The 14,780-nt window shown below is 41.8% G+C and overlaps 1 protein-coding gene across 1 annotated transcript in view; it reads left to right on the top strand.

Moving 5' to 3' along the window:
• ZRANB3 (zinc finger RANBP2-type containing 3) overlaps positions 1-8,173 on the top strand; it is a 226,103-nt gene extending 217,930 nt beyond the window's left edge. The window contains exons 20-21 of the mRNA XM_045826044.1: positions 4,062-4,193; positions 6,342-8,173. Of these exons, the coding sequence (XP_045682000.1) occupies positions 4,062-4,193; positions 6,342-6,440 (231 nt within the window). The 3' untranslated portion in view covers positions 6,441-8,173. The remainder of the gene's footprint in view (positions 1-4,061; positions 4,194-6,341) is intronic.
• Positions 8,174-14,780: the final 6,607 nt, after the last annotated feature.

Below are 14,780 nucleotides of genomic sequence, written 5' to 3'. Positions count from 1 at the left end.
CAGTGCAATGAGAAAGCAACATATATGTTCATCTGTTGTAAAAGACAATTTTAGTGAAGGAATTTATGACAAAATATTTTTAAATACATTTTCTTCATTATGCTATCACAGTTGTCCCATTCCTCTGCTTTATTCCCCTCCCCCTGCACACTCCCTCCCACCCACATTCCCCCCCCTCTTTAGTTCATGTCCATGGGTTGTACATATAAGTTCTTTGGCTTCTCCATTCCCTATACTATTCTTACCCTCCCCCTGTCTATTTTCTCCCTACCATTTATGCTTCTTATTCTCTGTACCTTTTCCCCCAACTCCCCCTCCCACTCCCCTGTTGCTAACCCTCCATGTGATCTCCATTTCTGTGGTTCTGGTCCTGTTCTAGTTGTTTGCTTAGTTTGCTTTTGGTTTTGCTTTAGGTGTGGTTGTTAATAAATGTGAGTGTGCTGTCATTTTACTGTTCATATTTTTTATCTTCTTTTTCATAGGTAAGTCCCTTTACATTTCATATAATAAGGGCTTGGTGATGATGAACTCCTTTAACTTGACCTTAGCTGGGAAGCACTTTATCTGCCCTTCCATTCTAAATGAAAGCTTTGCTGCATAGAGCAATGTTGGATGTAGGTCCTTGCCTTTCATGACTTGAAATACTTCTTTCCAGCCCCTTCTTGCCTGTAAGGTCTCTTTTGAGAAATCAGCTGACAGTCTGATGGGAACTCCTTTGTAGGTAACTGTCCCTTTTCTCTTGCTGCTTCTAGGATTCTCTCCTTCATTTTAATCTTGGGTAATGTAATTATGATGTGCCTTGGTGTGTTCCTAATTGGGTCCAACTTCTTTGGGACTCTCTGAGTTTCCTGGACTTCCTGGAAGTCTATTTCCTTTGCCAGAATGGGGAAGTTCTCCTTTATTATTTGTTCAAATAACTTTTCCACTTGTTGCTCTTCCTCTTCTCCTTCTGGTAGCCCTATAATTCAGATGCTGGAACGTTTAAAGCTGTCCTGAAGGTGCCTAAGACTCTCCTCATTTTTTAAAAATTCTCATTTCTTCATTCTTTTCTGACTGGATGTTTCTTTCTTCCTTCTGGTCCACTCCATTGATTTGAGTCCCAGTTTCTTTCCCATCACCATTGGTTCCCTGTACATTTTTTTTATTTCACTTAGCATAGCCTTCATTTTTTCATCTAATTTGCAACCAAATTCAACCAATTCTGTGACCATCCTGATTACCAGTGTTTTGAACTGTGCATCTGATAGGCTGGCTATCTCTTCGTCACTTAGTTGTGTTTTTTCTGGAGCTTTGATCTGTTCTTCCATTTGGGCCTTTTTTTTTTTTGTCTTGGCGCGCCAGCTATGTATAAGGGGCAGAGCCTTAGGTGTTACCCAGGGCGGGGCAATCCATATTGCTGTGTTGTGAAGCTGTCTGTGGGGAAGGGGTCCAGAGGGAACAATGGCGCTTGCTCCACTCTTTGCTAGATTTCAGTCACTTCCCCCACTTCCCACAAGCATACTGGGCCCTCCTGGTGCTGATTCCTGGGTGGGTGGGCTTGTGTATGTTCTAACACCCTGTGGGTCTCTCCAATGAACTCTCCTCTGAGGGTGGGTATTTCTCCCGCTGCTGCCTCAACCCCCACAGGTGTTTTCAATTGGTGTTTTGAGGCTTTTATTTCCCCGCGCTCAGACCCCAGGTTGCAAGGTCTGCCTCGCTCCCCAGCTGTTCCTCCTGGTATATCTCTGCTCAAATGTGGGACCGACTGCTCCACCAGCCACCACCTTGCCTGTCCAGCAGCTGCTGCCTTGCTGACCAGCCACCACCTTGTCTGCCCTGCTTTACAATCTGCCGCTTTGCTGGATCCACCAGCTGCACCTTGCCTGCCCCAGTCCTCCACCACTGTTCTGCCAGGAGTCCTCTCCTCCTGGCTGCCTGTCTCGACCCCTCCTACCAGTCTGGATGGGTGTTTCTTCTATAATTCCTTGGTTGTCAGACTTCCATACAGTTCGATTTTCTGTCAGTTCTGGTTGTTTTTTGTTTTTAAATTGTTGTTGTCCTTCTTTTGGTTGTGCAAGGAGGCACAGTGTGTCTACCTATGCCTCCATCTTGGCCAGAAGTCATGACAAAATATTTTTTATTGTTGTTCAATTACAGTTGTCCCAATTTTTCCCCTGTTGCTCTTCCCTGCCCCACCCAACCCCCAACCCCCTTCCCTCAGTCAGTCCCCACCCTGTTGTCCATTACCAGGAGTCCTTTACACTTGTTCCTTGACTAGACCCTTCCCCTTCTTTCCCCATTATCCCTCTCTCCACTCCCCTCTGGTCACCGTCAGTTTTTCTTAGACTCATTAATATTCACTTTGATTCCCAGAACTCAACTGGATTTCTAATGTTGTGATCTAGTCAATTCTAAATTCCAAGCTAAAGCAAGATATGTAATTTTATAGTGAGCTTAATTTTTAAAAAAAATCACTCCTGAGCCATTCTCTGCTCACTAAAATGTTGGATAAATTCCTGCCAGTTGGTCAGATCATATATTTTTATTTACCTACTATTTCTGGATTATGATAGAATTAATAAGCATTTCTGCAAAGCTGAATTGCCATGACTTTGAGAACTAGGGAAATACACTACTTTTTAAATGGCATCCTGAGTTCCTGAAACATCCTTTGGTCTGATTATTGAGGGGTATATTGCACCCACCCCAGGGGTGCCACCCAGACTCTAGTTGTCGTCTGCTGCCTCGGTGGAGGCTTCCAGAAGACACACAATGGAAGAACTCAAGGATGTCCTGAAAGCAGCATATCTGGGAATGCAGAAGTAACTTCATATACATCTAAAACAAAGTGCTCAGAGGATAGGGAGCACCACTGGGCTCAGGTGGGACAGGAGCAGTCTGAGAGGGAGTGACTCTTTCAACAGGTGAATTTAGCGTGTTGAAGACTGGCCCCAAGCGATTTGTTAATTACTAGGAAGAATAAAGGAACACCTTTTGGATCATAGAGTCTGTCAAAATATAGACTGTTCAAAGCAAAAGAATTGGTTATGAAAGGTAATACCAAAATGGATTTTTTCCCTAAGAATTTGCCATTTGCTAGATCCATAAGACTGCCATTTGTAGTTGCTTCTAACAATGCCAGCCACAGCTGGACAAAATCTTCTGCTCCAGCTTGCTGCCACCTGGGGCGTCTCTCAGGCTGGGCACCATTATCACATCCCTGTGCCGTCACAGGTCTGACAAGTTTCCTTAGAAGTGCTTTAGAGCTACAACACAGGTTCCCACGGCTGTCAGCTGTGAAGTTGGTTATAATGTCTTCCTTGTTCAAGACCAAGAAAAAATAAAACCATCCTTCACACTCATCCTCGTGATATTTAAACAACTGCACAGCTACGCTGTGAGCTGGTTTTACTACCTTAGGTAAAATGTTAAAATACTTTCCATTTGAATGTAAGTCATCATTGGTTAAATATAAAGTGTGCATATGTGGACGGCCTAAACCATGCCTGCTTTAAATGGACATCTTTGTTTATTAAAAATATGCGACTTATAGAAGTTTGCTCTAGAAATACTATACCAGCCCATGTTACTTGGGAGATTCTCAGATGAATAGCATAAAAGTTCCCGGTGATAGCTATTAATATTAAACTTTCATTGGTATAGAAACGAATGCATTTAGGTCAACAATTATAGATTGTTCGAGTCAGTAATATTCAGAACTTTTAAGTTACTAATCTGTTCTTATTCATTTCTCAGTTTTGTTTTTAGTGACTATGTAAAGTATCTCCAAAGTGCAGAAGCAACTGATTTTTCCCAATCTGTCAGGAGTGTTGGTATTTCATACTTGCTTATAATTTTTCAGAAAGGGTTAGGTAAGGGAAAAATAACTTTTTCAGGAACACGTTTTATTGCTTTCAAATTGCTAACCTAAGGCTTTTTCCTATTCACAAAAAAAAGCTATAAAAAGACATTCTAATGTATTTTTCCCTCTGACTTTGCTTTAGAAACATGATTGCACAATGCCAAACCAACAGTTCCCACAGTGTATGTGAAAAGGTGCTGATCTTGTGTTCTTATTGCAGCTTAATGAAATGATAAGAAACCCAGGGGAAGGGCATTTCTGGCAGGTGGACCACATCAAGCCGGTGTTTGGTGGAGGAGGACAGTGCTCCCTGGACAACCTGCAGACTCTTTGCACACTCTGCCACAGAGAGGTCAGTGAAGCTCTCAGACACATTTGACCCCATCCTGGGACTTAAATTACTCATCGTGCACACCAGCGTGGAAGATGCTGTTGGTGAATCCGTATCTCTGGTTTGGGATCCAAAATGCGTTTTATTTCTTTCATCACCTAACACTCGTGTTTCCTCTCAAGGCCTAACTTCTCAGTCACAGGTGAAAGAGAAGCTGCTTCCCTTCTAATTTATTCCAGAACCAGGAAATTTCACACCACCTAGATGAAAATGAATACAATTTGCATATTTCTTGAAAAGACCCAGACCATCAAGCTAGAAGTTTGGTGAACTGGGGCAGTAACATATGTTTGCATTTACAGCTAAGGATGTCCTTCAATGTCTAAGAACGTTAATAAATTATCTCTAGGACCAATTCAATTCAACATTGCAAACAGTACATTCCTGGCCAAAGTATGAAATCCATTAACCTTGGCACATCTTTGAGCAATTACTTGTTGCTTAAAACAAGAGGGGAGAAATGACACAGTAGCCCTGACCAGCGTGCTCAGTGGGTTGAGCATCATCCTGAAAAGCGAAAGGTTGCCGGTTCGATTCTGGCCGGGGCACATGCCTGGGTTGCAGGTTCGGTCCCTGGTCAGGGCATGTAGGGAAGCAACCTATCAATGTTTCTCTCCCTTTCTCCCTCCCTTCCCCTCTCTCTAAAAATAAATAAAATCTTTATTTAAAAATGACATAGTATTGTTTGTCAACTAGGACGAAGTTTTAACAGCCAGCCCAGCAAAAGGAAGCCATATCTGCCCATTGAGATAGTCTTAAGAAGAAGCATATATTCAATATGCAACTTGGTATCTAATGTTTTTTTTTTCCACTTATGGCAGATTTAAGCATTTTCTCATGTTTCTATAAGCATTCACAATGTTATTGTCTAAAATGGCCGCACATTATTCTGTTGAGTAGATCTGTACCATAGTTTTTTTAGCCATTCCTATACTGATGAACATTAAAGTTATTTACATTCTTTTTAGTTCTTATACATAATGTTGCCAAGCATTTTTTTATGTTTTGAGGTCATTTCTTAAGATAGATTCTCAGATCTAAAATATCACTAAGTCAAGTGTTTGGTTATTTTTGAGGCTGGTATTTTTATCTCCAAGCTGTTTTCCAAAGGTTTACACTGTCAGGCTGCTCCCTGGCGTCAGTGAAGGCGAGTGCTCGTTTAACTGCATTAATTAGTGCCCACACAGTGGGAGAAGAATGGCCACCACCATTTTGTTTACTGAAGACCCTGCTGTTTGTGAAAATGCTGATCAATTGTATTTACAGTTTTGAGGTCTGTTCAGATCTTTTGCCAGAATTCATATTGCAAGAGCATTTTCTTAGCCTTCTTTTAATATTTTAGACTCCTCTCTTCACAAACATAGTTTTTACTATACTATACTACATGTACTATTTATACTATATGTCATATAGTCAGGAGTTTTGTTTGTTTTCCATTTGAACATTCTTTGCTTTCCTCACCCTTCTACCTGGATCACTTCAAATGTCCATGAACTCCAGTTGGGGGGAAATGTGTCCTGATTTCTCATCTGGTCACATTACTAGCACATTTAAGACCAATAAGAGAATTAAGATATAGCAAAATAAAATGCTCCCCTTTTTGTAATCACTTTTCAGGTTCTCATGAAAATTTTTATTTGTGGGAATGGCAGAATTCAGTTCTTTTCTATCTCATTTGGTTTCTCTGCATTGGTTTGACTGTTGGGTTGGGAATTCCAAAGAAGAAGGAGGAGGTGAGCCTTGTATGTGCTGCATTCTGGAAAATTCCAAAAAGCTCCCAGACTCCCACTTGGATGAGGAGAATCATAGCCTCCTCCCCTCAACCCTCGAATTGAGGGATTCACAGATCTCACTGGGTAGCAAGACATCCCCCAAAGCTATGTGTTTTCTCCTCAGCATCTGGTCTTAAGTGAACCTAGGACATCAGGGCACTTAGCAGAGCCACTGGGGTCCTCTGCTTGTGGTTTGGTAGCCCCCTGATGTCAAAGCACTGGTGAGTGTGGTGATAATGTAGTTTTTCCAGACTAGCAGAATAGAAAGAGTTTTTGACTTTCTGTAGCTACTACTTTTTCCCCAACATGTGAACACATTCCTATTTTTACCTTTTAGAGAACTGCCAGGCAATCCAAGGAAAGGAGTCAGGTGAGAAGACAATCTCTGGCAGCAAAGCACGGATCCGACATCACGAGGTTTTTGGTGAAGAAATGAAGTATAAAAATCTTGAATGGATGACAAATGGTTTACATGTGGAGGAATGTAACTCAAGTTTTTTCGTGTTTGTCTAATATTTTGGAAGGGGAAATTTTCAGAAAATCAATGATCCAACTTCCCTTTTCATATTAAATGCTTTTAGTGTTCACTACCTTTTGAAAGTACTTAACAGAAATCCTGAAATGTGGTACTAAATATTTCTGTGATCTTCCTGATTTCATGCAGACTCTCAGTTATGTTTCAGTAAGGTTTTGTTAAGCCCTCATTTCCCCCTACTATACCTTAATCATGATATTATGCAAAGATGGTATTTGAAAAATATAGTCTCAGTTACTTGCAAATGCTGCTGAATTAGGATTGGTTCTAGACTTCTGTGCATATAAAATGGAACACTGCAAAACCATAAGGGAAATTTGGGAAGCAAATCATCATTATTCATGAATACTGGGAGAAGTGTGACTGGCCTGCTTAGTATGCAAGAGAGACTCTTGTTCACTAAATGCCTCCAAAAGGGTTTGGGATACACATTTTGAGTGTTTCTTTTTTGTTGTATTTCTTAGCCAGCTGTCTTGATTGAAACAAATGCTTTTGAAAATAAGCTAATTGGACCCCTGCTGTCTGTGGACAATTGAGGAGTTCTGGGTAAAATAATTATTAAAAATATTTAAAACTAAAAACATAAAATATAAAATACCCCTTAAACTTCAATTATTAGTTTGTTCTCATGCACAAAACTAGATTGGCTGTCAGAGCACCTTTTGTGTCCTAGTTACCGCTTTTTGTTTTTAAAATTCTGTCTTATTAAAAGTTTATTTCTGGTACCTGTTTTAAAAGAAGTGATGATGATTAAACATTTTATATTAAAGCATGATCAGACTGAGATATGTGTTTAAAAATAAAATGTAATCGATATAAAAAAGTAGAAGGGTGATGATGAAATAAAACCAGAGCACAATCCTGTAATATGATGAAGTCATGAATGCAAAGAATCAGAACTACACAAAATACAGGTTCAAGGAAGAATTACATTCACAAAAGACTTGTTTGTAAATACTGTATGGATGCAACCTTGTTAGTGACTCTCCAGTTTTAATCAGTATCTTATGTTTTACAATGTAGAGGACTTGTTTTTAGAAAGATAATACACATGAATTTCCCTTTTAGAGTTTTTATTAAGTTTATAACGTTCACTGTATAAGATCAAAGAGTCTTGTTTATTTTACAAATTAGGTTGGGCTTTCTTTGGCCTTTTTTCTGTTTTGCTGGTGAGCCTCTTTAAAGTTTTCTGCCTCATTGCCAGGGTAACCTAGGATTCCTCACAGTTGAGAGCTAAGAGATCTTCACACTGCTTTTCCTGCAGCATAGGGTGTTTGCAAGTGACACTTTGGTCTAAGTAGGTCAGGTTTGGGTGGAGCTTGCTCTTTAGAGCAAACTAAGGTGGTCGTTCTAGGGAGCACATTCTCAGATGTAGGAACTATGTAATGGTTTGGGGTGAAATGACCCACGAAGGTGGTCAACTCTTGGCCGGATTTCAAAAATTCAAATTAAAAACACTGTAAGAACATTGAAAAGAATAAAATATGGATAAATTTAACCAAGGAGGTAAAAGATCTGTATACTGATACTATAGACTTTAATGAAAGAAATTGAAGAAGACATAAATGAATGGAAAGATATTTTGTGTTCATGGATCTGAATAATTGTTAAAGTGGCTGTATTACCCAAATAAATCTACTGGTTTAATGCAATCCTTATCAAAGTTATAATGTAATTTTTTATAAAAATAGGAAAAAATCCTAAAATTTTTATGGAACTACAAGAGACCCTTTGATAGCCAAGGCAATCTTGAGAAAGAAGAACAAAGCTGGAGACATCATGCGCTCTGCTTTCAAACTACATTACAGAACTATGGTAATCAAAACATTATGGTATTGGCATAAAACTGATGTGTAGATCAATGGAACAGAATAGAACCCAGAAATAAACCCATGCATATATACTCAATGAATTTTCAGCAAAGGAGCCAAGAATATACAATAGGAAAGGGATAGTTTCTTCAATACAGTGTTGGGAAAACTAGATAACTACATGCAAAAGAATAAAACTGGCCCCTATTTTATACCATACACACAATTCAAGACCTGAACATTAAACCTGAAAGCATAAAACCCCCTAGAAGAAAACATAGGATCAAGTTCCTTGACTTCTGTCTCAGCTATGATTTTTTTAATCTGACCACAAAAGCAAAAATAAACAAGTATCAGACTGAAAAGCTTTTGCACAGCAAAGGAAATTGTCAACAAAATGAAAAACCAATCTTACTGTATTTTTAGGACTATAAGACGCACCTAGGTTTTACAGGAAGAAAATAGGGAAACAAATTTTGAAGCAAAAAATGTAAAATATTTAATAACCTGTGACCCCACTCCACCGTCGCACCCCCCACAGTGAGCCAGGTAGGCTACATTCAGACTATAAGACGCACCCTCATTTTCCTCCCAAATTTGGGGGGTGCGTCTTACAGTCCAAAAAATATGGTATGTAATGGGAGAAAGCATCTGCAAAACACTTATCCAGTAAGAGGTTAATATCCAGTATAGATGAGAAACTCATACAACTCAGTAACAAAAAAACAATCACTAATCATCATGGAAATTCAAATCAAAACCCACAATGAGATATTATCTCATTCCTGTTACAATGACCATTATCAAAAAGACAAGAGAAAACAAATGTTGGGGAGGGTGTGGAGAAAAGGGAACCCTTGTGCACTGTTGATGGGAATGTAAATTGATGCAGCCACTGTGGAAAACAGTATGGTGGTTCCTCAAGAAATTAAAAATAGAACTACCTTATGATCCAGCAGCCCCACTTCTAGCTATATGTGCATAGGAAAACAAAAGCAATGATCTCGAAGGGATATCTGTACTGCCATGTTCATGGCGGCATTATTCACAATAGCTAAGGCATGGAAACAAGTGTCTTGTCGATGAATGGATAAAGAAAACAGTAGATGTACATAGTGTAATATTTTTCAGTTTGAAAAAAGGAAATCCTGCAACTTACAACAACATGAACCTGGGAGGCATTATACTAAGTGAAGTAAGGCAAATAGAAAAACAAATGCTACCTGGCATTGTAACAGGGTGCAGCCAAGAGGGGGGCCCCAAAAAGGGATTTGAAATGTGGCCCAGAACTCAGGGTGTCCAGGAAATATTAGGATGTCCTCAGTGCCCCCCACAGGTGTGGGTTGGGGGAAGGGACAAATGGAGCAGGGCCATTGAGAGCTGTTTTGCATAGCAACAGCTTTGCAGCTAACCTGTGGTGTGGTCATTTAACATATCTATAACCTTTAACTGGTTGCATAGATATGTTAAATAGCTGTGGCCTTGCTCTGAGCCAGGGGAATGGAAGTAATTTCCCCAACAAGACGTAACTGGGGTGCAGGTCCCCTGAGCTACAGCACCTTCACGAGAGCTTGGAGAAGATTAGCTCCATGACGAGGCCACGCCTGCCCAGACTCACGATGGCAGCCCAGTAAAGCTGGAAGGATATGAGAGTGCTGGCAAGTGTAGCTGATTGTGGGAGAAGTTGGAAATGGGGCTGCAGAGTTAGATTGGTGCAGGGATTTAAACCCAGACACAGCAGCCCTGCAAGAGAGAATCACCATGAGACTTTAGCAGAGAACTGCTACTCAGCTTTGACAGAGTGGCGACCCCCCTCCTTGCAGCCATTGAGGAGGGAGAACCACATGGCTTTGCCACAGTGGGGACTCCCGTGGCCATTGTGCAGAGAGGCCGTGTGGCTGTGGCAATAGAAAGGAAAGCTATGCGGCTTTGGCAGAGTGGGGACCCCCGTAGCTTTAGAAGGGGGAACCACCACCCAGCTTTAGCAGAGATCCCGGCGACACAGCAGATGGTGCCGGGAACCAAGGGAGGCCTACCAGCCGAGATGGATTACTGGGAAGAACTGGGGCTGCCTGAGCCACAGACTTCTGTTTCCTTTTCTGACATATGGTACCCCAGACTGGGCAAAGGGGGAAGAAAGGACTGTGTGTGTTTATGGGTGTTTTAAGGGACTTTGGGATTTTGATGAAGACATTAGGTCACTACTGTAAGTCTGTATAGCACTAAATAAACATTTCCTTTTCACAAATCTCTGGCATTGAGACATGTCTTTCCTCTGGCAGCAGACATAATGAACCTGGGAGGTTCCTTTCAGTAATAGTATACCATCCCAGGCACCCCCCCCCCCCCCCGCACCTTGTTGTTCTATAACAGCATCACTTACAGGTGGAATTGTTAAAAAAAATCAAACTGATAAAAGGAGAAAAGTGTTACCAGGGACTGGGAGGTAAGGGAGTAGGGGGCATTTAATAAAAAGGTACAAATGTTCAGTTATGAGATGAATATGATCTGAGGATCTAATATATAACATGGTGACTATAGTTGATGTTTTGTATAATTAAAATTCAGTAAGAGTAGAATATACATATTCTCCCCCCCTAAAAATAGAACTATGTATGGTGATGAATGTGTTAATTTACTAGATGGTGGTCATTTTTTTTACTTGTCAATTAGATCTCAATAAAGGGGAAAGAAAAACACTGTGAGGAACCGTGAACATTTGCTATACAGGACCTTGACTGACCCATCCCCATCTCTCCTTGCTTTGTCTCAGAGCTTCGTGTCCTGCCTCCTCTCCCAACCCCGCTTTGACCTACTTTACTTCAGGGGTGCACTGAGACAAAGCATTCTGGCTGAATTCATAGCTGAAAATAAAGGTAGACAGATCGATAATAGCAAAGACCTCAGAAGGTGAATAAATACTGCAGGGACATTCTAGGGAGGTTGCTCTCCTGTCCTCACAGTATGAAAGAAGCTGCCCTCTATGGATTGCAAATGGAAAGTTCCAGCGGGGTACAGATTGGGTCAGGGCAAGCAGTGGACTCTGCAACCAGAAAGAAGTGCCCAGTGCCCCACCCCCACCCCTGGGAAGAAAACGGCTGCTGCCACACAGGAAATGGAGATAAAGTGAAAAACAAAGTGGGGGTCGGTGGCACGAAGGAGGGCAGCCCAGCTCTGAAAAGCCTCAGAGAAGTTGTAAGATGCAGTTTAGGCTTAGAAAAGGAAAGACCGTTTCCAGGGAACAACTGGAAATGGAGAGTGGGGAATGACAGTTTGCAATATGGGAGCTGTGAAAATACACCCGAGCTGAGAGGAATGACAGTTTGCAATATGGGAGCTGAGAGAAATATACCCGAGCGGTTGTGCTTGTCAGCTAGGCTGTGTCCTCGCCCCCGCTTTCGGGGTTCAGGCCACTTTGGGCGGGGGGCAAGGACTTCCTGAGCAGGGTGGCTCAGGCACCCACACCGTGTATGCCTAGCGTCAGCCTGGCCTGCCTTCCTGTTCACAGCCACTGAGGGCCAGTGATCTCCAGAAACTCTGAGGAACGACAAAGTTGCTCTTAGCAGCCCCAGAGCTGTAGGGGAGATCTCATTTGGAATTCCTAAAGAAACCCACTCTCAGCATTAATCACAGCCTAAGGTACATTTCTTGGGGAGATTTTCCTGTGACAAATAAGTACAGTTTTACATTTTCTGAACTGTTGATGGGGAAAAGCATTTTATGCCCACTGTAGGAGACCGTTCTGCGTGGTGTAGGCCCAGCTCCCACTCGGAGACACACAGGACCCACGCCCACGGATAGGTTCTCCCGTGGGGAATCAGGTCTGCAATGTGCCTAGGTCACTTTGAGTCTTGCTCTTGCTAAAAAACTCCCTCACCCTGAATTGAGAACATTTACTGCAAAGTAACTTCCTAAAATCCATCCTAAACCTTCCAAAGATGAGTGTAACCGGTTCAACCACTTTTGCCTTTTCATTTGCAAATATCCCTCTTCTGTGATGTGATTAGCAGCATTGGCTCCTTTGTTTTCTGTAAAAGGTAACCACCTAAAGCAAACCTGTGCAGAGGAGAGAAATAAAGGCCAGTCATGGCAAGGGCCAAGGCTTTTGCTCCCCTTGAGAGAAAAGCCATGCTGTCTCTTTTCCTCCACCAGACTCGGTAGTCCATGTGAATGTCTCATTTCATCCATAATGACATGGACACTGCAGGCCAGTATCTGCATCACGCCATGTGTCTTACTAATAAATCTTCAGATTCTTGAGTGAAACATTTAAGATATAGTTTCTCTGGAAACAAAAGCATGAAACACTCTAAATTATATGTCTAAGCAGTCAACATCCTTGAGCTCTTCAGAGAAAAATGGAAAAATTGTGTTTACTTAAGGGCTACAGAACCGTGAACATCAAACATCAAAAATAGGTTGTGGAAATATTGTCTCACTTTGTGTAGCATATTATTAACCTGTCTCTCATTCTACCTTTGGTTCTTTTAAACTGGAAAATTTTAAGTTCCTATTCACTGCACAGATCTATTTGAATGACCAACACATAGAAAAATGTCCCATCTCTCAAGTTTGTCAGTTGCTTTATATTGGTGAGGGTGCTTTGCCCCCCTGGTTGTATTTCTATTTCCTATGGGGAAAGGTCACCAGTATTGAAACACATTCTGGGTTCTGCTTTAACAGCTTTTCTCCTAGCTCTCTATTACTAAGTTGCTCTATCTCATTAATAAATGTTAGGGGTTTTTTTCTAGAAACTATCAAGTGGAACACCTTCAAAATATTGTTAATTAGCCCTGGCTGGTACAGTTCAGTGGACTGAGTGCCAGCCTAAGAACCCAAGGGTTGCTGGTTCAATTCCCAGTCAGGGCACATGCCTGGGTTGTGGGCCAGGTCCCCATAGGGGGTATGTGAGAAGCACCCACACATTGATGTTTCCTTCTCTTTCTTCTTTCCCCTCTCTCTAAAAATAAATAAATAAAATCTTTAAAAATATATTGTTAATTATTCTGCATTTCCTAAAGTGTTCATATTTAATAGTCTCTCTGCTCTCATACATTTGCCTTCCCCACATCAGAGTTCACCATATTTCAGAAACCCCAAATATCCCTATCTATGTGGCAGCTAAGATCTGTTTCAGGAAGGATCTTTTTTTTTTCTTTCAGTCATCACCCAAGGATACAGCCATTGATTTGAGAGAGAGAGGAAGGGAGAGAGAGAGGGGAACATTGATGTGAAAGAGAAACATCGATTGGCTGCCCCCCCACACCCACTCTGCAGTGGGGCAGGGGTTTGACCTGCCACCCAGGTATGTGCCCTGGCCAGGATCGAACCCACAACCTTTTGGTTGGTATATGGACAATGCTCCAACCAACTGAGCCACCTGGCCAGGGCTTCAGAAAGATCTTAACACAATTTTGACAACCTATAAAATGAGCTTAAAAAAAGAACAGTCACAGTGCCTGACCCTAGCAAGTTCTCAGCACAGTGGTCTGCCAGATAGTTTAGGTAGCCAAACATACAGCGCAGTCATCTTGCTCGTGACTCCGGATTGCTGCCCTTCACCTTCAGAGCCACCTGTGCCATCCCGCAAAATGTTTTCCCCACTTTCCGCACAGCACTTCTTTTCAGTACTATGTCTTAACTCATGTCTCAGCTTTCATCAAATGAGTATTTAAACAGACATACATGACACATTGCTATGCCGTCGTTCTACGGTTGTTGTTTTGAAAGCTGCTGTTGGGAGAATTGGGGAGGATAATTATTAATGCCGCTCTCCACACATTAAATTGGGAAGCACCTGAGAAATGAGACTGAGAGTCAGAAAGATGAAATTCAGAATATCAATTTTGAGGTTAATAAAGTAGGGATATCATGGCATGGATCTGCTCCTCAGTCAGGCTAACACTTGCAGGCCCCGTGTCCAGGTCAGCACCCTCAGCTACCCTACTGTGCAAAGCAGGAGGCTGATCTGTCCTGTGAAACCCTGTCCCCCAGCCACTTGGCCTCATCTTGGGGTCAGTGAGAGTAGGACCCTCCAGGCCTATCTTTAGGGTTTGTGTCCTTAGCTCATACAAGTGGCAGAGCAGAAAGCCCCAGTCTTGGGGACAGGCTGATCAGAGAGACAAGAAGGGGCAGGCGCTTTATCCTCTATGCCTTCTCTGATATTTCCCAGTGGCTTAAGTCACTCTACCTCCTTCGGGGAGGAGAGACTAAGGGAGCAGAGAGAGACCAGATGTTTTCCCTTTTAGCAAAACTTGAGGTATGAGGAATAGGTCATGTTTCATCATTGTATGCCTTTTTTCTTACATAGCAAAAGGATAAAATTAGTTCCTAATGAATGTTATCCTGTCCCTGAACTGGAAATATATTCATGGGTTCCTAAACTCCCCAGGGGCATTGGAAGCCACCTACCACCTGAAATCCATGCCTG

This window comes from Phyllostomus hastatus, unplaced genomic scaffold, assembly GCF_019186645.2.
Source record: "Phyllostomus hastatus isolate PE091 unplaced genomic scaffold, TTU_PhHast_1.1 phas_scaffold_60, whole genome shotgun sequence".
NCBI lineage: Eukaryota > Metazoa > Chordata > Mammalia > Chiroptera > Phyllostomidae > Phyllostomus > Phyllostomus hastatus.
This window is presented reverse-complemented; position numbering and strand designations above follow the sequence as displayed.